The following is a 27960-nucleotide window of genomic DNA, read 5'->3' as shown; positions in this document are numbered from 1 at the left end:
GTCGTCGTCCCTTCACCTTCTAGTGTGTGGACTGGTCAACATACTTTAGCCACGTTATTGTGACTCATCGCCTGCGTTAGAAAGTCGTATACATGTTTCCAGTTTATCGAATCCCGCAATTCCTGAATGTTCAGCGAACATCTGCTAAACAGAAAGCTCCATCTGACCTTCACGAGCCACAATGCTGAACATCTGCTGAATATTGAGCAGGTGTTCCGTGTGTGCATCTGCTCACAGAACAGATGAGCAGATGAGCAGGCGCTAAATCTCACGTCCCTGGAAGACAGGCGCTAAATCTCACGTCCCTGGAAGACAGAGGAGTAGGGGGCAGACATGATAACCACCTATATAATTCTCAGGGAGAACTGACAGGGTGGATAAGGACAAACTGTTTAGCACGGGTACAACATGAACAAGGGGACACAGGTGGAAATGAGTGGCACCCCAAATAAGCCACAGAGACATTAGAAATAATTGTTTTCAGTGTTAGAGTAGTTAAGAAATGGAATGCATTAGGCAGTGATGTGGTGGAGGCTGATTTCATACAGTTTCAAATGTAAATATGATAACAGCTTAATTGGCTCCAGAATCTGTACACCAGTTGAGAGTCAGGACCAAAGAGCCAAAGCTGTATTCCTACAAGCACCACTAGGTGAGTACACACACACACACACACACACACACACACACACACACACACACACACCGGGGGCTGGGTAGCCTATTGGACAGCGCTCTAAACTCGTGGACCTAGGGACCAGGGTTCGATCCCCGCAGCCGGCGGAAACTGATGGGCAGTTTCCTTAACCCTGATGCGCCTGTTACCTAGCAGTAAATAGGTACCTGGGAGTTAGACTGCTACGGGCTGCTTCCTGGGTGGCTGTTGTGGAGAAAAAAAATTAGTTAGTAGTTAGTAACAGTTGATTGACTGACAGTTGAGAGGCGGGCCGAAAGAGCAGAGCTCAACCCCCGCAAGCACAAATAGGTGAATACACACACACACACACAAACAGATACACACAAACAGACACACACACAAACAGACACACACACAAACAGACACACACACAAACAGACACACACACAAACAGACACACACACACACTCACTCTCCCAACCCTGTAACACTATTTCAAGAATGAACTTCAGCCCCTAAACCAAGGTTACAGTATTGACCATCTGTTGAACACTAGGGTCCTGGCCCCCATCCTAGCCATAATTTTGAACTTGGGTTGAACAGGGAAGAGTTCGCTGTCTCTCTCCCCCAACAAACAAAAGCGGTCAGCTGGACTCCTCTGTGATAAACCTCACGCTCCCAAGCACAGACACGTTGCAAGCAAATATCTTTCTTTTATATAACACTGTTTGCCACAACAAGAAAACAACAGTACTAAAACAGACAATAGACTAAAGGTTTAACTTGCGACAAATACAACAGTTCAACAGATAACAACTAGTTTAACTTGTAAACAAATATAATTTGGGCATATATTTCGAACACACGAACATTCCCCCAGGAAGCAACTGTCTTTAACGCCTAGGTACCTATTTACTGCTAGGTGGAACAAGTGCATCAGGGTGAAAGAAATTGGGCTCATTTGTTTCCGCCTCTACCGGGATACGAACCCACCAAGAGGTGTCCACTCAGCCGCGATGAGTATATATTTACTACTTGTGTCTGCAGAATGGAGCTATTAGCTCTCGGTCACCGCCTTTCTAACCAATCAATTCGTCCTCTGTTATATCTACTATACCTGTACATATATTTCTAACACGCACAGCCCGCAGGAAGTAGCTGTCTAACTCCCAAGTATCTATTTACTGCTAGGTGGAACAGATGCATCAGGGTAAAAGAGACTGCCCATTTGTTTCCACCTCCGCCGGGAATGGAACCCGGGCCATTAGGACCACGACCCCCCCCCATGGTGTGTGTGTGTGTGTGTGTGTGTGTGTGTGTGTGTGTGTGTGTGTGTGTGTGTGTGTGTGTGTGTGTGTGTGTGTGCGCGCGCGTGTCTGTGCGTGAGCATGCGCGTGTGCGTGTAATTTGATTAAGGAATCGCAAATGCGAAGACTGCTTATATATTATGAAAAAACATCAAACATTTCTGCTGTCGCCCCCAATTTGACCCTGGTGCAAAAAGAAGAGAGAGAAAAAAAAACCCGTGGTGGGGGCTATAAGCCGTGCCCGAGCGCCGGCTTCGTTAAAATATATATTGCAGCGACCACCAAACGCCAGCATTTAATTATAGCCGGGGCCGGGAAATTCTCATCCGGCCACAATCAAAAACTATATATATACTTTCCTTCCTACATCGCCAAATTTAATATTCGCCAAACACGCTAATTCTTTGCAACTTTGCCTCGCTAATTAATCCTGGCTGCAAAATGCAATAAAATATAATAGGCAAGGAGGAGGGGGGCGCCGGCCCCGTTTGCAACATCGTATATAGAGCCAAGCAAGGGCGGATAAGATACATTTACATGTATATTCATAAATCGTGAATCATTTTTGTGAAATGCCAGCTGTCAAGAGTACCAGCCGAAGGTGTATAGGAGGGTTCTGCCCCCCCCCCCCCTTGGCTACCCATGTTGAGAACCTGGTCGAGGGGTACCAGCACATTTGTTCTTGTTGTTTTAGATTTAGTTATTCAGAACGAAATGTTCATGTAGCACGGGCTATGGTGAGCCCGTAAACCAGCACATACACACACATACCAAGATTTACCAACCACAACCCCCACTTCACTACTACGTCAATGGAAGTGGACAGACGGCTGGCCCGTTACATAAGGATGGATCACAGATGGATGATTCAAGATACGGACAGATGAAGACAGTTAAACATTCGGACGGACAACAGAACACGCGAAACTTTACAAGAGATAAAGGTACAGATAGGTATACACCTAAGATGCTCCCAAGAGAGAGGAGCCGCACAGGCACCCAAGACAGAGGAGCCGCACAGAAGACACAGACAACGAAGCCAAACCCACCCACTCCAAAACGGTCACCAAACGCCATATCGCCCAGCAACTTTAGAATCTGCAGAACCAAGGCCGACTGCCGAAAATCCAGCGCCGACGAAACATCCTAAACTGAACCTTGCGCCCCGGGATCCCTAAGAGCCAAACTTCCCGCGCGCTCGCCTCCGCCACAAAATCGTGCTCGGGCGGTAAAGGTCAAAATTTATAACGCAATAACACACCAGGCTGGACCACGTTTGATCCCAACCACAGGCTACACCTTCAAAAATTCCTCTCTCTATGGCTTGGGGGTGTTGGCCATTTAATTCTTATTTCGGTATATATGTATATATATATATTCTTGGTGTTAAGCTATTGAATGGAGTTAAAATTCCCATTGTATTGCTGTCTTGGATATTTAATTACTTTCAATATATATTTTAATTCAATTCTTTATGTTACCTCACACAACTGTATTTAATGTCACTATAAGGCGCTGTGCCGTTGTCTTATTCCACACTCAGTATGTAAAGCCAACATTTGGCCCTGAATTCAAAATTCGGCATTAAATATTCCAAGGCACGGCGGGCGGAGATGGTATTAAACAACACGTTATGTTATTGTCGGCTCTGTGCTTGGTATTCAGCTTCTTCATTCACCTTAAGCTTTGCTGGCCAATTTAATTAACTCCCAGGCCTAGCTATCAAGTCAATTGATGGCATTTACATATTTACTGAATAGCTGGCATTGCACAAATTCTTATAGACAAGAAGCAATTCGGGCGGTTTGCGTCAGTAATTGGCACTTCAATTGTTCTTAACAAGAATGAAATAAGCGTTTTGACAATAAAATTATTTTTGACCAAGATATAGTAATTGCTGAGTATTTTGTTCTGTTACCACAGTCTATAGTAATCGGCACTATAAAAAAAAATAAAATGGGTTAGTTTTATAATCTCTGTTATAGTTCTCAATAAGAATCAAAATGGGGAGGAGTTGTGGTGTGGACAGAACCTATTTCCTCCAGGTTACAATCGAATGATTTTCAAAATTGCAGGTCCCGACCTATTTGTGGGTCGCAAGATAAATCAAATGGGGTCTCGACAAACACAAAAATGCCACTAAAAATAAGCAAGTGAGAGCGACACTCTCATTCTCACTCATTACTCATCATTACAATTCAGGAGAGTGTATGGCACGCTGGTTGCCAGGTGACTGGTGCCAGATTGTTGCGTCTCAGAAGATCCTTTAAACTGAACAAATGATTTTGAGTAATTAAATTTATCATCTTTTTGGATTAGAGTTAAAGGAGAATTTTCATTTTTAAGTAAAATGGCTTTTCATTTTTAAGTAAAATGGCTTTTCATTTTTAAGTAAAATGGCTTTTAATTTTTAAGTAAAATGGCTTTTAATTTTTAAGTAAAATGGCTATCTCGATACTAATACTTTTTACTACCACTTATTTGTGAGAACCAGGATTTTCCACATTAACAATTAAAAACTAAAGACAGAAACCAGCTCCACTCTGCACCAGATATGCGTGTAGCATTGTCTTTCTGCATTCCAAGGTGGAATCAACTACTTATGACCAAATACATCCATCTTTAAATGAAAACTTAAAAAAAATATTGCTTACTGCGTTTTTTTTGCTGGAATTTTACACAAAAGTTTTATTTTCTACACTCTGCCTAAACATAGAAATAAGTAATTTAATTGTATAGATTCCATCCATAAATATGAACTTATCATGTGTCAGTAGTAAATAAACATAATTCACAGTTTGTGTATGATTTAATATACATAAGCGTACTGGGTCGCCAAATAAAATACAGTTCATGCCGTGTGTCGCTGTAAAAACAAATAATAAAAAAATTGAAAAACACTGCTCTAGTTTAGGAAATGGAACACAATACGCGCTCGCGCGCTCTCTCTCTCTCTCTCTCTCTCTCTCTCTCTCTCTCTCTCTCTCTCTCTCTCTCTCTCTCTCTCCCCATTAACCTGAGCAGACGACCTGGAAGGCCCCGTTGGAGGTTACAAAATTGCCGACACCATCCAAACTCCAAAGATAGTATTTAAAACGCAAGTTGGAATTTGTATAGGATAAATAGCTATGAGAAAAACAGAGGCCCAGAGACACTTCAAGATGTTACACGACCAAACATCACCTTCACTCCATACGGGGTATATATATTCTTGCCCGTGCCACCTCTTGAGGGGGTGGCTTAATCCTCAACAACAACAATGAGAAACAGCTGCTCATACATTTGATTAATAAGCAAACGTGCAGAAGTAAACGAAATATCACTGTACAGTATTTTTAAAGATTCTGCGTAGATGACTAAAGAATTTAGTCATCTACTCTGATGTGTTCTCTATTATCTTACACCAAGATGATAAATGATGAGAAAGAAAATATATAAAAATAACAGTGATAAGGATGATCAATTAAATGATATATTTAGATTTGTCTAATTAAAATATGTGATGGGCTAAATTTTGGGAGTATCCAATATAAAATGGTAGCGCGCCTGGATAAATAGCATGCCAAATAACAAATCAAGCTTCAGATCAGATTACTGATATTATCCAAGACAGAAATGCACATACATAAACCAATTCCATTTTCAGGATTTTAATTAAAAACAAAATTACGCTCCACATAGAAGCCTAGCCAGCGGTAAAATACTTCGGAAACTAAACAAAACGTATTAGGCATCAAAGGCTTAATACTGAAATAAAGAGGAGATTTCTTCCCTGAAAGCAAAATGTGAGCAACAATAAGCGGAAAATTGCCAAAAATGAAATAAGTCACTAGGCTAGTGGGGGGTACCGTAAGGCTCAGTACTGTCCCCATTACCGTTACCAATCTCTATACCTAACTGATAAATGAATGAAAGGACCTGAGAATAGACTAGTTAGCCTAGAGCTTGACTATATGGATACGTTTGCATGTAATCCAAAAAAATAATGTTCACAATAAAAAAAATATATAAATAACTAGCCCAAGACGTTCTAACTACATCTCTACAAATTAAGCTTAGCAAATGCTTAAAAGATTCTTATTACAAAATCACAAACGCTAAAGCCCAGGATGCAGAAATTTATAAATAAGAATTACTGCATTTGTATGACCTAAACTGAAATAGGCTATGCAACTGTGGTAAGGTGCCAATAGGCTACCTTAATTAATATAGGCTAGACCTATAAGAAAACTCCAAGATAAATATATCCACAAATCAGATTACAAAAAAATACCACTAAGATGGATCAATTTTTGAAACATCAGTCTGTATACATTTTAGAAACAGAGAAGATAATAGTAAGAATTTTGTCACTTATAGAATGGCCGATGAATGGACTAACCAAATACAAATGAATTTTAAGATAGGCTTGAGACTAATTATTTTTGTTTTAGTAACTGGAACACACGAAGAAACATTCTTCCTGTAATCACTAGTCACTAATAACAAGCAGAGAGAGATATAGGAGTCACTACTACAGATGTTGGTTCGGAGCCAAGGAACCGGAATTTAATCCTCACGAATGACAGAATAGGCAAGTACACCCACCTTACCTTGAGGTGCTTCCGGGGCTTAGCGTCCCCGCGGCCCGGTCATCGACCAGGCCTCCTGGCTGCTGGACTGATCAACCAGGCTGACAAACACACACACACCCACCCACACAAAACAAGTCTCCACCGTAATATTTCTCTTGACATGCCACTTGATAAACAAAAAAATCCAACCATTTAGCCTCACCACAAATGCACGAACCCAACCAACCCACCTGACTTAGGAGTTTGATGCACAGAAAACATATTCTTTGCAGACAACACTATAGGATTTATATGAGAATAAACAATATAGAGGACTCGGCAAAACTCCACAAACTGATGAAAATCAGATTGTTCACTGAGCCACATAAAATAACATGTTTAATGACGATAAGTTCCAGCTCCTGCGCTATGGAAAAAAAACGAAAATATCAAAGCGGAAACCACATATTAAACGCACTCAAATCACACTATAGGACGAAAATGCAATTTGAAAGATTTTTGAGTTAACATGCTGCAAGACCTTACTTTAAAGAACACAACAAAAGTAACTTGTCACAAATGCAAGAAAACTAGAAGGCTCTACCAATGATGATAGTTTGCAACACAGTGCTCTCTAGGCTGGAATATTGCTGCTCACTAACAGCCCTATTCAAAGCTGGAGAAATTGGTGACATGCAAAATGTGTAAAGGTAATTTACTGCGAAAATCCACTCAATAAAACAAATTATTGGAACCGCTTAATTTTTTTTAAATCTGTGTTCTCTTAGAGCGTAGCGAGAGAGATAAATGATAATTTACACTTTGAAAGATTAGAGGGTCTGGCTCCTAATTTGCCCACGGAAATGACTGCACGAGACCAGGAGGCATAGCATGATGTGCAAAATAGCCCTGTTGAAAAGCACCGGTGCAATAGGTACGCTAAGAAAGAACTATCACCATTAAGGGCCCAAGACTTTTCAACACTCTCCCCTTAAACATGAGAGGCTTCAACTAGCCAACCTCACACAGTGTTCTAGTCAGAACTTAATAAACACCTTCCGGATTCCTGACCAACCAACCAGGCTGAGAAGGCTGCATCTAACAACCAAGTTTGACCAGACCACCAACCAAGAGACCTGGTCAGAGTCAGGGCCGCGGGGGAAAATTGATCCTCGGAACCACCGCGAGGTAACCGCCAGGTAAGGCGAGCCGTTAATTTTTTTTTCAACAGGCTGCATTTGTAACGTTGGCTACGATAGCGTAAAAATCGCAAAGCTATTAGCCAAGAGGTTGGGTTGCTGTAACAGGAGACCGTACCACTACGGTTCAATGACCAAAATTACCGGGTGTGCGGAGCGCGCGTCGTCATTGACGCAGGACTGATCTTGTCGGCCGGTTGACGGCCAGACAAGTCGGGTTATTTTTTTTGGGGGGGGGGGGGAGGGGGGGGCCGCCGGGAAGCCAAATTGCAGGTTGTTTCGGCCAGTTCGTGGAAAGGCGAGTCGGGGCCCGACTGTGAGGAGACAGACAGACAGACAGACAGGAAGAAGGGTAGCAGAGTAATGCAGACAAGCGATGAGAGCTTACTGGCTATCAGACATGGAGGGCAGGTAGATACAACTACTAGAGGGCAGGTAGACAAAGCAGCAGGCTCGCAAGTAGACATAAATCAAGCAGATACTGGCAAGCAGACAGAAGGCATATAAACAGACATGTAGACAGCAAACAAATGATAACAGACAACAGAATAAAAAAAAAGACTATGCCAGTCAGTCAGTCAATCAAGACAGGAAACTGATTATCTGAGCAAATGGAATGCGCTGAAGACTCAAAAAAATGACCTGTTGGTTCTCCGCTGCCCGCAACAGCCCTACCGATCAAATCATCACCAGACAAGCCTAGTCCAAGGCCAGGCATGAAGATGAAATTAGGAAACCTACACTCACACAGAAATCACAATAGCGTGATGCATCAAATGAACAAAGCCATGTCGTAGCTCAGTCGCTTAAGGCAGCGTCTGGGATGCTCTCGGACGCAGGTTCGAATCCTCGTCACGGCCCTTGTGGATTTGTTAGGAAACCTACTACAAATGAATGAAAGCAGATACGACACACAAGCTGCAAATGAATAATGAGGAGAAGAGAAGACGGAAGAACCATAGCAGAGAACAGGGAATGAAACATGAATAAAATAGGCGAGAATAAAGAATAGAAAACTAATGAGGACAAGGCCAAATATGAAAGGCGGAATGTGAAGTAGTGAACAGGAAATAATAACGAAGAAACGGGGGATTGAAGGAGACTAAACTGCTAAAGAAGAGCATAACAAAAAGGTAAACAGTAATAAAACAAAGTAGGGGAGGAGGTAGGGAGAAATAAAATCGACAAACAAGAGGGGGGGTAAGAGGAAAGGGTGGGGGGCGGAAGAGGGAGTGGGATAAAGAAAACACCAATAATGGATGACAGGGAAAGGGGAATGCGGAAGGGAGGTGATAAAACACTGGCAAGCGAGAGGAAGAGGGAGGAGATTAAATAAGGGAAGAGAAGAGGGTCACATATGGGACGGAGAGTTAGAAGGAGAGGAGACAAGAACGGAGGGAGAGACATGACAGGAAAGGGAGAGGCAACTAATATGACCAATAAAATGCATGAGAGAAAGAGAAAGAAAGAGGGAAAGAGTGAGAAAGAGAGAGAGGGAAACAGAGACAGGGAGAGGGAAAGGTAGAGAAAAGAGAGAGAGAGAGAGAGAGAGAGAGAGAGAGAGAGAGAGAGAGAGAGAGAGAGAGAGAGAGAGAGAGAGAGAGAAACAGAGCGCGAGGGAAAGAGAGAGCGAAAGGGAGAGAGAGAGAGTGAAAGGGAAAGAGAGCGAAAGGGAAAGAGAGCGAAAGGGAGAGAGAGAGAGAGAGAGAGAGAGAGAGAGAGAGAGAGAGAGAGAGAGAGAGAGAGAGAGAGAGAGAGAGAGAGAGAGAGAGAGAGAGAGAGAGAGAGAGAGCGCAAGAAGCAATGTTGTAGGAGTAGAATCAACTGCTAGAGGGGACGGATGAATAAAAAAGAAGGGGGGTTGGGTATGATGTCGGTGAAGGATGAGAGAAGAAAAGGCAAGAATTGAGAGGAAAAGACAGACCATGGAGGAGAGGCACATTGTGGCAGGAAAACCCATATAATGGAAGGAAAAGGCAGACTGCGGGAGGAAAAGGGAGGCCAAGGGAAGAAAAACATGGAGAAAAAAAAAAGGCATGGAGGGGTGTTGGCAGTGAAAAAAAAGGGATGAAGATAGAGTTGTCAAAATGAAGAAAGGAAGTCGACCATTAATATCTCGCACATTACCCTACGTAGCCCTATGATACCCATCTACCCCTCTACACAGTCACGGCTACCTTCCTGTGATACCCATCTACCCCTCTACACAGTCACGGCTTCAACTCTAAGCTACCAATCTACTCTTCCCAGTTCTAGCCACCATCTTAGACTATCTATCTACCACTCTCCGTAGTTTTAGCTACAACTCTAGGCTACTTGTCTTCTATTCAGGTCTAGTTACTATCCTAGTCTTCCCATCTACTCCTCTCAGTCACTGAATTTTTGACCTGAAAGTTGTAGCATTAAATATTATGATTGATATTGTGAGGAGACATTCACATATGGGACTAATAGAACAAGAACCCGGCAATGTGATGTTATAGTGGCCAGAATAATCCTGGGATATAGACGTATCTGGCAGCTTTCTCAAAACCCAAATGTCGAGTTCACAATGTGTCAACTTTGTGAAAGAGAAAACATGCAATCTCTTGAACATTATATTGTAGAATGTCCCATATTGACTGACTTTCGCCCTCCTGGGCTAAGGTATGCTGAACTGTGTAACTACTATATGAGTACTGGAACACTTTATGATTTATTGGACTATATATATATATATATATATATATATATATATATATATATATATATATATATATATATATATATATATATATATATGACAGTGTCAGACCACGGAGGTCTTCCTTCTGAAGATGTATTAACATACGAAAGTACTAAAGGAAATTTGTTTCGTTCCATCCGTGTTAAACCCATTTCTTCCTCAATGGTCTGACACTCACATTTTTCAACACGTGTTAATTTTCGTGATTTACGCAATATATATATATATATATATATATATATATATATATATATATATATATATATATATATATATATATATATATATATATACATATATATATACATATATATATATATATATATATATATATATATATACATATTATATATATATATATACATATTATATATATATATATATATATATATATATATATATATATATATATATATATATATATATATATATATATATATATATATATATATATATATATATATGTCGTACCTAGTAGCCAGAACGCACTTTTCAGCCTACTATGCAAGGCTCGATTTGCCTAATAAGCCAAGTTTTCATGAATTATTTATTTTTCGACTACCTAACCTACCTAACCTAACCTAACTTTTTCGGCTACCTAACCTAACCTAACCTATAAAGATAGGTTAGGTTAGGTTAGGTAGGGTTGGTTAGGTTCGGTCATATATCTACGTTAATTTTAACTAAAATAAAAAAAAATTGACCTCATACATAATGAAATGGGTAGCTTTATCATTTCATAAGAAAAAAAATTGAGAAAATATTTTAATTCAGGAAAACTTGGCTTATTAGGCAAATCAGGCCTTGCATAGTAGGCTGAGAAGTGCATTCTGGCTACTAGGTACGACATATATATATATATATATATATATATATATATATATATATATATATATATATATATATATATATATATATGTATGTGTGTGTGTGTGTGTGTGTGTGTACTCACCTAGTTGTGTTTGCGGGGGTTGAGCTCTGGCTCTTTGGTCCCGCCTCTCAACTGTCAATCAACTGGTGTACAGATTCCTGAGCCTATTGGGCTCTATCATATCTACATTATAAACTGTGTATGGAGTCAGCCTCCACCACATCACTGCCTAATGCATTCCATTTGTTAACTACCCTGACACTGAAAAAATTCTTTCTAACGTCTCTGTGGCTCATCTAGGTACTAAGTTTCCACCTGTGTCCCCTTGTTCGTGCTCCACCCGCGCTAAAGAGTTTGTCTTTGTCCACCCTGTCAATTCCCCTGAGAATTTTGTAGGTGGTTATCATGTCTCCCCTTACTCTTCTGTTTTCCAGGGTTGTGAGGTTCAGCTCCTTTAGCCTTTTCTCGTAACTCATTCCTCTCATTTTGGGGACCAGTCTGGTGGCATACCTCTGAATCTTCTCTAATTTCGTCTTGTGTTTAATTTAACTAGGTATGGACTCCAGGCTGGAGCTGCATACTCCAGGATTGGTCTGACATAAGTGGTATACAGGGTCCTGAACGATTCCTTACACAAGTTTCTAAAGGCAGTTCATATATTGGCCAGTCTAGCATATGCCGCTGATGATATCCTTTTGATGTGGGCCTCTGGGGACAGGTTCGGTGTGATATCGACCCCCTGATCTTTCTCTCTATTTGACTCTTGTAGGATTTTACCTCCCAGATGATATATTGTATTCAGCCTTCTGCTCCCTTCGCATAATTTCATTACTGTGTGTGTGTGTGTATGTGTGTGTGTGTGTGTGTGTGTGTGTGTGTGTGTGTGTGTGTGTACTCACCTATATGTACTCACCTATATGTGCTTGCAGGATCGAGCATTGACTCTTGGATCCCGCCTTTCGAGCATCGGTTGTTTACAGCAATGACTCCTGTCCCATTTCCCTATCATACCTGGTTTTAAAATTATGAATAGTATTTGCTTCCACAACCTGTTCCTGAAGTGCATTCCATTTCCCCACTACTCTCACGCTAAAAGAAAACTTCCTTACATCTCTGTGACTCATCTGAGTTTCAAGCTTCCATCCATGTCCTCTCGTTCTGTTACTATTCCGTGTGAACATTTCGTCTATGTCCACTCTGTCAATTCCTCTGAGTATCTTATACGTTCCTATCATGTCCCCCCTCTCCCTTCTTCTTTCTAGTGTCGTAAGGCACAGTTCCCTCAGGCGCTCTTCATACCCCATCCCTCGTAGCTCTGGGACGAGTCTCGTTGCAAACCTCTGAACCTTTTCCAGTTTCATTATATGCTTCTTCAGATGGGGACTCCATGATGAGGCGGCATACTCTAAGACTGGCCTTACGTAGGCAGTGTAAAGCGCCCTAAATGCCTCCTTACTTAGGTTTCTGAATGATGTTCTAACTTTTGCCAGTGTAGAGTACGCTGCTGTCGTTATCCTATTAATATGTGCCTCAGGAGATAGATTAGGTGTTACGTCCACCCCCAGGTCTCTTTCACGCGTCGTTACAGGTAGGCTGTTCCCCTTCATTGTGTACTGTCCCTTTGGTCTCCTATCTCCTAGTCCCATTTCCATAACTTTACATTTGCTCGTGTTGAATTCTAGTAGCCATTTCTCTGACCATCTCTGCAATCTGTTCAGGTCCTCTTGGAGGATCCTGCAATCCTCATCTGTCACAACTCTTCTCATCAACTTTGCATCATCCGCAAACATCGACATGTAGGACTCTACGCCTGTAAACATGTCGTTAACATACACAAGAAATAGAATTGGTCCCAGCACCGATCCTTGTGGTACTCCACTTGTTACTGTTCGCCAGTCCGACTTCTCGCCCCTTACCGTAACTCTTTGGCTCCTTCCTGTTAGGTAGTTCCTTATCCATTCTAGGACCTTTCCCCCCACCCCCGGGGGGGTGGGGGGAAAGTGTGTGTGTGTGTGTGTGTGTGTGTGTGTGTGTGTGTGTGTGTGTGTGTGTGTGTACTGTATATGGAACTTATAGCAAGAACTCGCCAAATGTGATGTTATAGTGGCCAGAATACGCCTGGAATATAGGTGCATCTGGCACATTTCTCAAACCTCGTATGTCGAATATACGAATATACCTTGTATCATTCTGCCCATGTGTTTCTGCCTCGGCCGGGAATCGAACCCAGGCTCTTTAGACTACGACTTCAAAGCGCTGTCCGTTTGGCCGCAAGGACCTGTGTGTGGACTCACCTATTTGTGCCTCGAGGATCGAGCATTTGCTCTTGGACCCGCCTCTCTTGCCGCCGGTTCTTTAAAGCAAAGACTCCTGTCCTATTTCTCTATCATATCTACTTTTAATATTTTGAGTACAATCAGCTTACACAACTTGCTCCTTTAGTTCATTCCATTTTCCCACTACTCTTACACTAGATGAAAGTTTTCTAGTATCTCCATGACTAAATATCAAGCTTCTACCCATGTTCCCCCTTGTTCTGTTGATTGAATTGAAATAAGTTTATTGAGGTAAAATACACACAAAGGGATGAGGGTATTCTCACCCCGTTATTCTGTTGATATTCGGTGTGAACACTGCGTCTATTTTCACTCTGTCAATCCCCCGAAGTATTTTATTATAAGTCTCTATCATATCTACCCGCTCCCGCCATTTTTCCAGCGTCAAGATCAGTTCCTTCAGTCGCTCTTCGAACCCCATACCTCACAATTCTCGGACGAGCCTCGTCGCAACTTCTGAATCTTTTCCAGTTTCCTTGTGTTTTTTTTTTTAGGTAGTGTGTGTGAGTGTACTCACCTAGTTATTCTCACCTAGTTGTGCTTGCGGGGGTTGAGCTCTGGGTCTCTGGTCTTGCCTCTCAACTGTCAATCAACTGGTGTACAGGTTCCTGAGCCTACTGGGCTCTTATCATATACATTTGAAACTGTGTATGGAGTCAACCTCCACCACATCACTTCCTAGTGCATTCCATCTGTTAACTACTCTGACACTGAGAAAGTTCTTTCTAACGTCTCTGTGGCTCATTTGGGTACTAAGTTTCCACCTGTGTCCCCTTGTTCGTGTCCCACCCGCGTTAAACAGTTTATCCTTTTCAACCCTGTGAATTCCTTTGACAATTTTGTAGGTAGTGATCATGTCTCCGCTTTTACTCCTCTGTCTTCCAATGTGTGTGTACTCACCTATTTGTGCTTGCGGGGGTTAAGCTCTGGCTCTTTGGTCCCGCCTCTCAATTGTCAATCAACAGGTAATTATGTGTGTGTGCGCGCGCGCGTGCGCGTGCATTCACACTCGCCTAAATACGTTAGAAGGGTCGAACTCTAACTCCTGGGTCCCAGCTTCCCAGATGCCTGTTGTTTTAATGCTCAGGTTCCTGCCCTTCCGTTTCCTGCCTAGGGAGGCGTAGGCTCCCTTTTTTATGTCTATTGTCATATAGGCCTAAATAAAAAAGAAAAGGTAACTGCCGCTCTCAGATGCCAATGTTGAGGTTTCTGTGAATACCATCTACCCGCTGGCTCAGCCCACAGGTAGTAACTATAATAAAAATAAAAATAATAATAATAATAATAATAATAATAATAATAATAATAATAATAATAATAATAATAATAATAATAATAATTTATTTAGGAACAGTACATACATAGTTGCAGAGTTACAGTACAAACATTCTGTTGGATTTAAAGACAGAGGTAGTACATACAATACCTAAAGCCACTAGTACGCGCAGCGTTTCCGGCAAACTCTCCATTAGCCTTAATTAACCCTTCCATCATTAAGGAATAAACAGCTATTATGCTTATAGATAAGCAGCCATTAAATTAAGAGTGTGGCTTGTGAAGCCGCGTCTGTCCGAAGGAGACAAAACCACCCAAGAGCATTCCGTGTTCTATTAGAGAGCATGTGTGTGTGTTTGTTGACCACAGAGCACTATCCCCTCCGTTTTGGTAGAACTAGGCCAAATGTTAGGGGGAATGTTTTTTATGTAAGGTGCCAATGACGTAGTTGTTACTGGGCTGGGGGAATTGACCTTTTAATAACGTTAAAACAACGTATTGGAGTGAACGACATGGAAGAAAATGAATGCAGGATAGAACCAGTGAAGAGCAGAGGTGCCATGGGCACAATCAGAGAACACTGTATGAACATCAGAGGTCCACGGTTGTTCAACGCCCTCCCAGCAAGCATAAGAAATATTGCAGGAACAACCGTGGACATTTTCAAGAGGAAACTAGATTGTTTCCTCCAAGGAGTGCCGGACCAACGGGGCTGTGGTGGGTATGTGGGGCTGCGGCCCGCTCCAAGCAACAGCCTGGTGGACCAAACTCTCACAAGTCAAGCCTGGCCTCGGGCCGGGCTTGGGGAGTAGAAGAACTCCCAGAACCCCATCAACCCGGTATATGTGGGCCTGCGGGCCGCTCCAAGCAACAGCCTGGTGGACCAAACTCTCACAAGTCAAGCCTGGCCTCGGGCCGGGCTTGGGGAGTAGAACAACTCCCAGAACCCCATCAACCAGGTATATGTGGGCCTCCGGGCCGCTCCAAGCAACAGCCTGGTGGACCAAACTCTCACAAGTCAAGCCTGGCCTCGGGCCGGGCTTGGGGAGTAGAACAACTCCCAGAACCCCATCAAGCAGGTATCAACCAAGTAATACATTAGTCATGAATATCCACACACACACAGTCTGTGCAAGTTTAACTCTTTGTTTCTCTTACCTTCTAATATTTGTTCTTCCCTTTCTAGCCTTACCTTTTTTTCCCCTCCTTCCTTTCTTCCTTTTCAAGCCTTACCTTCCATTCTTCTCTCTCTCTTCCCTTCCTAGCCTTAGCCTTACTTTTCATTCTTTTTCCTTCTCTTTTTAGCCTTACCTTCCATTTTTCTTTCTTCTCTTCGTAGCCTTACCTTGTCTTCTCCGTCCCACTTTCTAGCCTTACCATCAATTACTCTTCCATTACTTAATAGTCCTATCTCCCAATATATTGTCAATTCATTAGCCTACACCTATAGGCTAGCCTACAGTATTCCTAACATTCTAACACATTTTGTTAGAATTAAGATGCAATTATTTTTTTCGGAAAGTCTCCCAAGTCTCCTTGAAACCGTCACTTGGTCAGTCCGTTCTCTCTCCCTTTACCACTCCGTAAAAAAATAGACTGTTTTACCTAATCAGCAACACACCCTTAAGGCCGAAGCACAAGAAACGTTAGTATTCCGGCGCTTTAATTTTTATTAACACGTCGCATTTTGAACGGATTGGTCGAATCAGGAAAATATTGCGACGCGTTAGGTGCGCAGACAGGTTGCTTTTGGCAACCCCTTTCCAAAAATCGAATAGTCTATGGGGGCTTGACGGCTGAGTGGACAGCGGTCGGGATTCGTAGTTCCTAAGGTTCCAGGCTCGATCCCCGGCAGAGGCGGAAACAAATGGGCACAGTTTCTTTCACCCTGATGCGGCTGTTCACCTAGCAGTAAATAGGTACCTGGGAGTTAATACAGCTGCTACGGGCTGCTTCCTGGGGGATGTGTATATAAAAAAAAAAGACCTTGTTGAGAACCGGGCCGCGGGGACGCTAAGCCCCCGAAATCATCTCAAGATAACCTCGAGATAAATGGAAACTGGCGGTGGCAAAACTGGTCTCCAAATTGGTCTCCAAAACTTCTCTCCAATTTGGTCTCCAAAAGCCCCAAATTGGGACATCAGCTTGGAAAACCCTCATAAAAGCGGTTTTTAAGCTCTCATACAATGACAGCTGCTGTTGTATTCACCTGGTTGTTGTGCTTGCGCGGGTTGAGCTTTGGCTACTTGCTCTTTGTGCCTGTTGTAACCAGGCACGATTGTCTGCTCCAAGCCCACCAGCCCCGAACTCTGAACTCACTAATTCGAGCCTCAATTCAAACTCTGGGAGCATAATTTCGAACTGTGGAAGCCCCAGCTCGAACACGGTATTCAGAAACACCAGCTCCTGGAACACCAATTCGAACGATGTCTCCGAAAGCCCAATCTTTCTGGCAGGCCATGTGAGGCACCCTTAAGCCACTTTAAAACTATAACTCGTAATTAAGGCTTTCAAGCCAGAATTTCCGGCCTCATCACATACCTACAGGCTTTGAATTACACAGTTCGCTGCTGTAACCCACAACACAACGCCACAGTCCCTGTCCCATTATGGCTCCATAATCCCTGACTACAAATTTTTTTAGCCTTAGGCTCCTGTTACAATCTCCCGAACCCAATTCCACCTTAAACTACGGTATCCGACGTTCAGCCATAGTTTCCAACACACAGCCATAGTTTCTGGCTTTCAGCCAGTTCCTGCCTCTTAGCCACAGTTCCTGGCGCTCTGAACCACAGTTCCGTGCCCTCAGTCACGGTCCCCGGCCCTCTGCCACGGTTCCCGGCCCTCAGCCACGGTTCCCGGCCCTCTGCCACGGTTCCCGGCCCTCTGCCACGGTTCCCGGCCCTCAGCCACGATTCCCGGCCCTCAGCCACGGTTCCCGGCCCTCAGCCACGGTCCCCGGCCCTCTGCCACGGTTCCCGGCCCTCAGCCACGGTTCCCGGCCCTCAGCCACGGTTCCCGACCCTCAGCCACGGTTCCCGGCCCTCAGCCACGGTCCCCGGCTCTCTGCCACGGTCCCCGGCTCTCTGCCATGGTCCCCGGCCCTCAGCCACGGTCCCCGGCCCTCATCCACGGTTCTCTGCCATGGTCCCCGGCCCTCAGCCACGGTCCTCGGCCCTCAGCCACGGTCCCCGGCCCTCAGCCACGGTTCCCGGCCCTCAGCCACGGTTCCCGGCCCTCAGCCACGGTCCCCGGCCCTCAGCCACGGTCCCCGGCCCTCAGCCACGGTTCTCTGCCATGGTCCCCGGCCCTCAGCCACGGTCCCCGGCCCTCAGCCACGGTCCCCGGCCCTCAGCCACGGTCCCCGGCCCTCAGTCACGGTTCCCGGCCCTCAGCCACGGTCCCCGGCCCTCAGCCACGGTCCCCGGCCCTCAGCCACGGTCCCCGGCCCTCATCCACGGTTCTCTGCCATGGTCCCGGCCCTCAGCCACGGTTCCCGGCCCTCAGCCACGGTTCCCGGCCCTCAGCCACGGTCCCCGGCCCTCAGCCACGGTCCCCGGCCCTCATCCACGGTTCTCTGCCATGGTCCCCGGCCCTCAGCCACGGTTCTCTGCCATGGTCCCCGGCCCTCAGCCACGGTCCCCGGCCGTCAGCCACGGTCCCCGGCCCTCTGCCACGGTCCCCGGCCCTCTGCCACGGTCCCCGGCCGTCAGCCACGGTCCCCGGCCCTCTGCCACGGTCCCCGGCCGTCAGCCACGGTCCCCGGCCCTCTGCCACGGTCCCCGGCCCTCTGCCACGGTCCCCGGCCCTCTGCCACGGTCCCCGGCCCTCTGCCACGGTCCCCGGCCCTCAGCCACGGTCCCCGGCCCTCAGCCACGGTCCCCGGCCCTCAGCCACGGTCCCCGGCCCTCAGCCACGGTCCCCGGCCCTCTGCCACGGTCCCCGGCCCTCAGCCACGGTCCCCGGCCCTCAGCCACGGTCCCCGGCCCTCATCCACGGTCCCCGGCCCTCTGCCACGGTCCCCGGCCCTCAGCCACGGTCCCCGGCCCTCAGACACGGTCCCCGGCCCTCAGACACGGTCCCCGGCCCTCTGCCACGGTCCCCGGCCCTCTGCCACGGTCCCCGGCCCTCAGCCACGGTCCCCGGCCCTCAGCCACGGTCCCCGGCCCTCTGCCACGGTCCCCGGCCCTCAGCCACGGTCCCCGGCCCTCTGCCACGGTCCCCTGCCCTCTGCCACGGTCCCCGGTCCTCTGCCACGGTCCCCGGCCCTCAGCCACGGTCCCCGGCCCTCAGCCACGGTCCCCGGCCCTCTGCCACGGTCCCCGGCCCTCTGCCACGGTCCCCGGCCCTCTGCCACGGTCCCCGGCCCTCTGCCACGGTCCCCGGCCCTCTGCCACGGTCCCCGGCCCTCTGCCACGGTCCCTGGCCCTCTGCCACGGTCCCCGGCTCTCAGCCACGGTCCCCGGCTCTCAGCCACGGTCCCCGGCCCTCAGCCACGGTCCCCGGCCCTCAGCCACGGTCCCCGGCCCTCAGCCACGGTCCCCGGCTCTCAGCCACGGTCCCCGGCTCTCAGGCACGGTCCCCGGCCCTCAGCCACGGTCCCCGGCCCTCAGCCACGGTCCCCGGCCCTCAGCCACGGTCCCCGGCTCTCAGCCACGGTCCCCGGCCCTCAGCCACGGTCCCCGGCTCTCAGCCACGGTCCCCGGCCCTCAGCCACGGTCCCCGGCCCTCTGCCACGGTTCCGGACCCTCAGCCACGGTCCCCGGCTCTCAGCCACGGTCCCCGGCTCTCAGCCACGGTCCCCGGCCCTCAGCCACGGTCCCCGGCCCTCAGCCACGGTCCCCGGCCCTCAGCCACGGTCCCCGGCCCTCAGCCACGGTCCCCGGCTCTCAGCCACGGTCCCCGGCCCTCAGCCACGGTCCCCGGCCCTCTGCCACGGTTCCGGACCCTCAGCCACGGTCCCCGGCCCTCAGCCACGGTTCTCGGCCCTCAGCCACGGTCCCCGGCCCTCAGCCACGGTTCTCGGTCCTCAGCCACGGTTCCGGACCCTCAGCCAGTTTCACTGGCCTTTGTTCCACAGTTCCCTGCTCTTTGTCAAAGTTCCTGGCCCGTATCAGGTTGGTAGCTCTCATCCAATTTCCAAAATCAAGTTCTAAGCGAAGTTCTCATGATTACTAATACCGCATCGGTCACTTATTTATCCAGATTTCGAAGAGCTAAACCTCGAAGCTTCAAATTTTGCATTTAGATTATTATACAAAAAATACACAAATTGTTGAAGTGAAATTGTACATCGTAAGTGACCCCCGCCTGGTCCCAAGACGCAGCCACAGTGGGGCAAGGTTTGTGGTATAGCCACCTAGGCTATAACCACACCTTTTCTGCCTCAAGGTGTGGCACAGCCTAGGTGGGTGTGCCGCCCTTATGTGGTGCGTCGGGGGCTTGCGGATCACTGGTCTTCAACCAACGTGAGTCACTGATAATGAAATGTTGCCAAAACTCCAGCCAGCAGGGCTCAACTAGCTTACCAAAAACGGCGCAAGTCGGCCACACCCAAACACCCAGCAATAAGCCATTAGCGAAAAAAAATTACACGACAAAAAAAAAAACAGCAACCACAGACGAAATGCAACGAATAACGAAATCTTACGTTTGTAAGACACATTCAACTTTAAGGAAAGCATTAAAGCATGCACACATGCGATTCTTACCTGCTATATAACTTGAAGGTGGTAGTGGGTGGGGGTTGGGAAGAGAGGTGGTGGTGGTAGTGGTGGTGGTGGTGATGCATGGTGCCCGCCCGGCCAGTGTTTGCAACACCACTCGTAACCCTTCACTCTCCTGTCACCTGCATCTGCCCACAGACTTCATCATCAGGAAGCAGAGGAGTGTGTGACGGCTGCAGGTAACAACAGCTGTAGCTGCTGCTGCTGCTGCTGCAGGAGGAAGAAGAACAGCCGGTACCGTTTGTAGGAGGGAGAACAGCTGTAGACGATGTTATGAAGAACAGCTGTAGTGGCTGTTAAGGATGGAGAACAGCAGCTGTAATCAGCAGGACTAAGAGCCTAGGCGACGCGGGTACTTATGCCGCATAAGTAACGACGTCGATGAACCGGCACGTATAGGTGTGCATTTTTTGGTTACATAGCCTCATGCTGCTGCTTGGACATAGTTCAATCCCTCTTCTGAGTCAAAGGTTGACATTCTTCAAGAATATGTTTCTCAGTCCTCACTACTTTGAACAGCCTGAGAGGTACATAACTTGACCAATTCACCTATGTGTGATGTTGTATGTATGGAAGATCCATATGGACATAGCTGTAAAGCCAGAGACGGGAGGAACTTTCTAAATAATATTTCTGTCTTTCCAGAGTCCAACTCTGCCATCAACTTGGGGTAATTCCGTCTACCGTCATTTTTTTCTCACTCAGCTGAGCAGCTGTTACACCTGGCACTGAGCCATCTGTGCAACGTGGCAGCCAACAGCTGGTGGTAGTGGTGGTGGTGGTGGTGGTGGTGGATTTCTTTCAACTCTTCAACCCGAACTCAAACTGTCAACTTCAAACCTGTTACTCCTCGTCTTGATCGGGTGACCGTCTATCATTTATGATAACTTGTGATCACCTTGAGATGCCTGCCATCTTGGTGTGGTGGAGGTAGTCCCCACCACCTGGCTCTCTCAGCTTGTGGGTGACTGTGTGGTGGTGGTGGAGGTCAGGGTGCTCACCATCACTGTGGTGGAGACAGAGTGCCACCACCAACAGCCGGCCCCCCCAGCTGTTGGTGGCACCCTTAGGATGTACACACAGCTGCCTGTTGGCGTGGCATCTTGTGATCCGGCCCTGCTGAGAGAGGGCCAGCTGCTGCTGCTGCTGCTGCTGCTGTCTCTCAACAGCATCTTGGTGAAGCAAGCTGACGACAGACATCTTTGTGGACTTAGGCGCGGGGGAGAATTACAAAGGTGGCAGAGTCCGTGTACTCAACCACACCGGTGCGTGCTGTGCACACTCTTTCTACTACGCTCAGTTGTACTCCAATGGTCCCAATGTACTAAAATACCGCACGAGTTTCCAAAGTATCTTTTTTTTTGGGGACTTAGAATTTTTTTTGCAAGGGAGCGCTTATGTTAGTCGGAACAAAACTCTGGATAATCTGATATAATCCGCTGGCACTTTCCAAGTTTTCTCGCAGTTTATGATTATTCCTGTTAAAAAAAAAATGACACTTGTTCTCACAACAGCGAACTTCACCACTTCGAACACTTAACATCCATTTGCGAACAAAGTCCAAATAATAGCTTTAAACCGCTGGCTGCTTCTTGAATCAAGTTTTGTAGCTCGGAGTCGGACATTCTGTGGGTCCTGGGGTGAGAGACTTTGCTTCTGTGCTTCAGGTTGAACCGGTGTATAGTAGTACCGGTTCTATGGACTTGAAACCGGGTGGAAATTTCCTCAACTTGCTCGTAGACTAAGTCCAAAAACCGCGAGGCAGGACTTAATTCTGTCGAAACCCTTCGGCCGATACCGAGATCGGACACAAAATTCGTGTTGCGGCTAATGAAACAGCGATATGCATCGAACGCTCACAATATTTCAACGAATTTGGGGAATTTTTGTGGACTTAGTGACGAGAGTGAGACAGAGCGGGACGGAGGGAAGTGTTGGCGAGGGAGAGAGAGAGAGAGAGAGAGGGAGGGAGAGAGAAGGCGCGCGACCACACTCCCCGGTGTCCGCATCGACACTGACTTCAGGTCGCTTGAACTGCCGCTCCGAACTCTTCGCCGGCCGGCTCTCACACAGTTGCCAAAGGCTGCGATACACAGAGATTAAAAAAAAAAGTATCCACTATGAGATAATTATTTACTAGTTCTACTCCGCCACAAATTAAAAAAAAAGAACAAAGCCGAACTTTTCATTAATGAGGGAAAGGAATCACCTACCCCCCCAAAAATAGTAATAAGCGAAGGGTGGAACTTACGTAAGGTATTAAAGTTGGAACAATGACGAGAGATCGTTCAACTCTCGTAGATGGTAACACCGCGCCTGCCACACTCCACTTTCTCCACACTCACACCAGACAAAAACATTATTTGTTCCATATCTTTGTATTCATGCTCAACGCAACCAATGCCGATATAATCCACGCAGACGGGAAAAAATACAGCAGTTACTCCGTTAGTGTTTAATCATACGAGAATTTTGTTTTATTTCCAGTCTAGCAGATTAATTGGGAGATTCAGCTTAGTTTAAAGCAGATGTTCACAGTTCGTAGGGAGTGGATGTGCTGTATATATATGTGTGTGTGGTGTGTGTGTGTGTGGTGTGTGTGTGTGTGTGTGTGTGTGTGTGTGTGTGTGTGTGTGTGTGTGTGTGTGTGTGTGTGTGTGTGTGTGTGTGTGTGTGTGTGTATTATTTACACACACATACACACACGCACGCGCGCGTACACAAAGAATTTCCAGCGTGACTAGTATAGTCTGGTTTGAGAGTGTTGTGTGTCTTACCTATTCACGCTTATCGACTTTCTTTTTGTGTGTGGCCAGGGGATTACCACAATGTCCCCGGCCTCCCAGCTATCAGCAGAGATAAGTGTTCTGTCCTCCACTCACACAGTGTTCTGTCCTCCACTCACACAGTGTTCTGTCCTCCACTCACACAGTGTTCTGTCCTCCACTCACACAGTGTTCTGTCCTCCACTCACACAGTGTTCTGTCCTCCACTCACACAGTGTTCTGTCCTCCACTCACAGTGTTCTGACCTTCACTCACACAGTGTTCTGACCTTCACTCACACTGTGTTCTGTCCTCCACTCACACAGTGTTCTGTCCTCCACTCACAGTGTTCTGACCTTCACTCACACAGTGTTCTGTCCTCCACTCACACAGTGTTCTGTCCTCCACTCACACAGTGTTCTGTCCTCCACTCACACAGTGTTCTGTCCTCCACTCACACAGTGTTCTGTCCTCCACTCACACAGTGTTCTGTCCTCCACTCACACAGTGTTCTGTCCTCCACTCACAGTGTTCTGACCTTCACTCACACAGTGTTCTGACCTTCACTCACACTGTGTTCTGTCCTCCACTCACACAGTGTTCTGTCCTCCACTCACAGTGTTCTGACCTTCACTCACACAGTGTTCTGACCTTCACTCACACAGTGTTCTGACCTTCACTCACACTGTGTTCTGTCCTCCACTCACACTGTGTTCTGTCCTCCACTCACACAGTGTTCTGACCTTCACTCACACAGTGTTCTGACCTTCACTCACACTGTGTTCTGTCCTCCACTCACACAGTGTTCTGTCCTCCACTCACACTGTGTTCTGTCCTCCACTCACAGTGTTCTGTCCTCCACTCACACAGTGTTCTGTCCTCCACTCACAGTGTTCTGTCCTCCACTCACACAGTGTTCTGTCCACCACTCACATTGTGTTCTGTCCTCCACTCACAGTGTTCTGTTCTCCACTCACAGTGTTCTGTCCTCCACTCACACAGTGTTCTGTCCTCCACTCACACAGTGTTCTGTCCTCCACTCACACAGTGTTCTGTCCTCCACTCACACAGTGTTCTGTTCTCCACTCACACAGTGTTCTGTCCTCCACTCACACAGTGTTCTGTCCTCCACTCACACAGTGTTCTGTCCTCCACTCACACAGTGTTCTGTCCTCCACTAACACAGTGTTCTGTCCTCCACTCACACAGTGTTCTGTCCTCCACTCACACAGTGTTCTGTCCTCCACTCACACAGTGTTCTGTCCTCCACTCACACAGTGTTCTGTCCTCCACTCACAGTGTTCTGTCCTCCACTCACACAGTGTTCTGTCCTCCACTCACACAGTGTTCTGTCCTCCACTCACACAGTGTTCTGTCCACCACTCACATTGTGTTCTGTCCTCCACTCACAGTGTTCTGTCCACCACTCACATTGTGTTCTGTCCTCCACTCACAGTGTTCTGTCCTCCACTCACACAGTGTTCTGTCCTCCACTCACAGTGTTCTGTCCTCCACTCACACAGTGTTCTGTCCTCCACTCACACAGTGTTCTGCCCTCCACTCACACAGTGTTCTGTCCTCCACTCACACAGTGTTCTGTCCTCCACTCACACAGTGTTCTGTCCTCCACTCACACAGTGTTCTGTCCTCCACTCACAGTGTTCTGTCCTCCACTCACACAGTGTTCTGTCCTCCACTCACACAGTGTTCTGCCCTCCACTCACACAGTGTTCTGTTTCTATCCAGAAACTGTGTATGGAGTCAGCCTCCACCACATCACTTCCTAGTGCATTCCATTTGTTAACTTCTCTGACAATAAAAAAAACTTTCTAATGTCTTCATGGTATTAAAAACGTGTGTGTGTGTGTGTGTGTGTGTGTGTGTGTGTGTGTGTGTGTGTGTGTGTGTCTGTCTGTGTCTGTGTCTGTGTCTGTGTCTCTGTCTGTCTGTCTGTCTGTCTGTCTGTCTGTCTGTCTGTCTGTCTGTCTGTCTGTCTGTCTGTCTGTCTGTCTGTCTGTCTCTCTCTCTCTCTCTCTCTCTGAGAGAGAGTAGGGGCGGGGCATACACATTAGGCAGTGATGTGGTGGAGGCTGACTCCATACACAGTTTCAAGTGTAGATATGATAGAGCCCAATAGGCTCAGGAATCTGTACACCAGTTGATTGACGGTTGAGAGGCGGGACCAAAGACCCAGAGCTCAATCCCCGCAAGCACAACTAGGTGAGTACAGGTTGGGTAGTGATTACATTATAGACAAGCGGCCGCTGGAGAACCAGGGCCCCAGACCTGAAGCTCAACCTCTGCAGGCACAAACAGGTAAGTCTACCCTCCGGTACATGGTCAGGAAGGGGAGGTTATCTTGAGGTTATCTTGAGACGATTTTTGGGCTTTAGTGTCCCCCATGGCCCGGTCCTCGACCAGGCCTCCACCCCCAGGAAGCAGCCCGTGACAGCTGACTAACTCCCAGGTACCTATTTACTGCTAGGTAACAGGGGGCATCAGGGGGAAAGAAACTCTGCCCATTGTTTCTCGCCGGCGTCCGGGATCGAACCCGGGATCACAGGATCACGCGTCCAGTGTTCTGTCCGCTCAGCCACCGGGTTCCCCAAGGGTAGGTATAAGGGGCCTGATTCATGAAGCAGTTACGCAAGCACTTACGAACCTGCACATCTTTTCTCAATCTTTGGCGGCTTTTTTTACAATTATTAAACAGTTAATGAGCTCCGAAGCACCAGGAGGCTGTTTATAACAATACCAACAGTTAGTTTTAGTTAGTTAGTTTAGTTCATTTATTATGCACCCCATACCCATCTTGTGGGCGGTAGTGGAAAGGGTTACAGAGGCACATAATGGGCTCAGGGACTGAACCCCACAATTCATTTAGCTAAGCAAGTTACAATCTTGATGAGCTAGTTACAAAATTCAATATAATTCAATATATACCAACAGTTGATTGGCAAGTTTTCATGGTTGTAAACTGTTTAATAAATGTAACCAAAGCCGTCAAAGATCGAGGAAAGATGCACACGTTCGTAAGTGCTTGCGTAACTGCTTCGTGAATCTGGCCCCAGGAGTCTAGAGTGATATGGGAGCGGGTGGGGAGGGGGGGCTCCACCCACCACAACACATTTCCATGAATGGTTTATTTTGCTGTTTGAAGACTAAGAGAAACTCTAAAAGGGGAACTATGAGCCGAGGTCTTCCAGTCTGGTCTAACGAGTGTTTGTATATGTAAGGTAATGAGAATGGGCAGAGGAGAAGGGAGGGGGAATTATCAGGGGAGGAAAGCGCCAAGCCATTTTACGACTATATAGCACTTGGAAGGGGTGTCAGGATAAGGATTTAGGGATGGGACGGACGGAAAGGAATGGTGCCCAACTACTTGTGGACGGTCGGGGATTGAACGCCGACCTGCATGAAGCGAGACCGTCGCTCTACCGTCCAGCCCAAGTGGTTGGGTGAGGATGAACTGTCCTCCGGGTCCATGCAGGTCAGCGTTCAATCCCCGACCGTCCATAAGTGGTTGGGGCACCATTCCTTCTCCCCCGTCCCATCCCATAGCCTTATCCTGACCCCTCCCCAGTGCTATATAGTCGTGGTGGCTTGGCGCTTTCTCCTCGTGTATTCTTTACCTAAGGCCAAACAGTGTCCGACTAGAACAAGGCAGCGGCTCGCGAAACTGACATTCTGTCCCGTTTTCTGTTCGTAGGTCCTACGGTAGGTTAGGATAAGGGCACTTTAATACGACAGTTTCTTGAAGTTGAGGACACTCGCGAGGACCGGCTGCACAACACACACACACACACACACAGGTGGAAGGTGCAGAAGCACTAAGTGTGCCACTCTCTATGGTGTATAACAGGTCACTGGAAACAGGAGACTTACCAGAAAGTTGGAAGACAGCTAACGTGGTCCCAATATACAAAAAGGGTGACAGGCAAGAGGCACTGAATTACAGGCCAGTTTCCTTAACTTGTATACCATGCAAGGTGCTGGAGAAGATCGTGAGGAAAAGGCTCGTAGAGCATCTGGAGGGAAATAACTTTGTAACGCACCACCAACATGGGTTCAGAGATGGTAAATCGTGCCTCACAGGTTTAATAGAATTTTATGACCAGGCAACGAAAATTAGGCAGGAAAGAGAAGGGTGGGCCGACTGCATTTTCCTGGACTGTCAGAAAGCCTTTGACTCAGTACCCCATAAAAGGCTGTTAAAAAAGTTGGAGCAACAGGCAGGAGTAAAAGGGAAGGTGCTCCAGTGGATAAGGGAGTACTTAAGCAACAGGAAACAGCGAGTAACGGTGAGGGGGGGAGACATCAGAGTGGCGAGATGTCACCAGCGGAGTCCCACAGGGCTCAGTACTTGGACCCATCCTGTTTCTAATATATGTGAACGATCTTCCAGAGGGTATAGACTCATTCCTCTCGATGTTTGCTGATGATGCAAAAATTATGAGAAGAATCAAGACGGATGAAGATAGACAGACTACAGGATGACCTGGATAAACTTGAGGAATGGTCAAGAAAATGGCTGCTAAAGTTCAACTCGGGAAAGTGTAAGGTGAT

At 47.0% G+C, this 27960-nt stretch overlaps 2 protein-coding genes across 3 annotated transcripts in view; one reads left to right on the top strand and one right to left on the bottom strand.

Annotated features, from left to right (window-relative positions):
• LOC123755620 (uncharacterized) overlaps positions 1–22665 on the bottom strand; it is a 147147-nt gene extending 124482 nt beyond the window's left edge. Inside the window, exons 1-2 of one of the 2 annotated variants that reach the window (XM_069300305.1) lie at positions 20615–22648; positions 844–880 (exon numbers count right to left, since the gene is read on the bottom strand). The gene's annotated coding sequence lies outside the window, so the exon portion shown is untranslated. Of the gene's footprint in view, positions 1–843; positions 881–20614 lie in introns of both variants that reach the window. The other variant, XM_069300304.1, reaches the window with a different exon arrangement.
• On the top strand, positions 18048–20081 carry LOC138349965 (uncharacterized). Its single transcript, XM_069299970.1, has one exon. It carries the CDS (start codon positions 18048–18050, stop codon positions 20079–20081), a length of 2034 nt encoding a protein of 677 aa, XP_069156071.1.
• Positions 22666–27960: the final 5295 nt, after the last annotated feature.

Source organism: Procambarus clarkii, chromosome 43 (assembly GCF_040958095.1).
Source record: "Procambarus clarkii isolate CNS0578487 chromosome 43, FALCON_Pclarkii_2.0, whole genome shotgun sequence".
Classification (NCBI taxonomy): domain Eukaryota; kingdom Metazoa; phylum Arthropoda; class Malacostraca; order Decapoda; family Cambaridae; genus Procambarus; species Procambarus clarkii.
The sequence above is the reverse complement of the archived record's forward strand: the minus strand, read 5'-3'. Positions and strand labels throughout refer to the sequence as shown.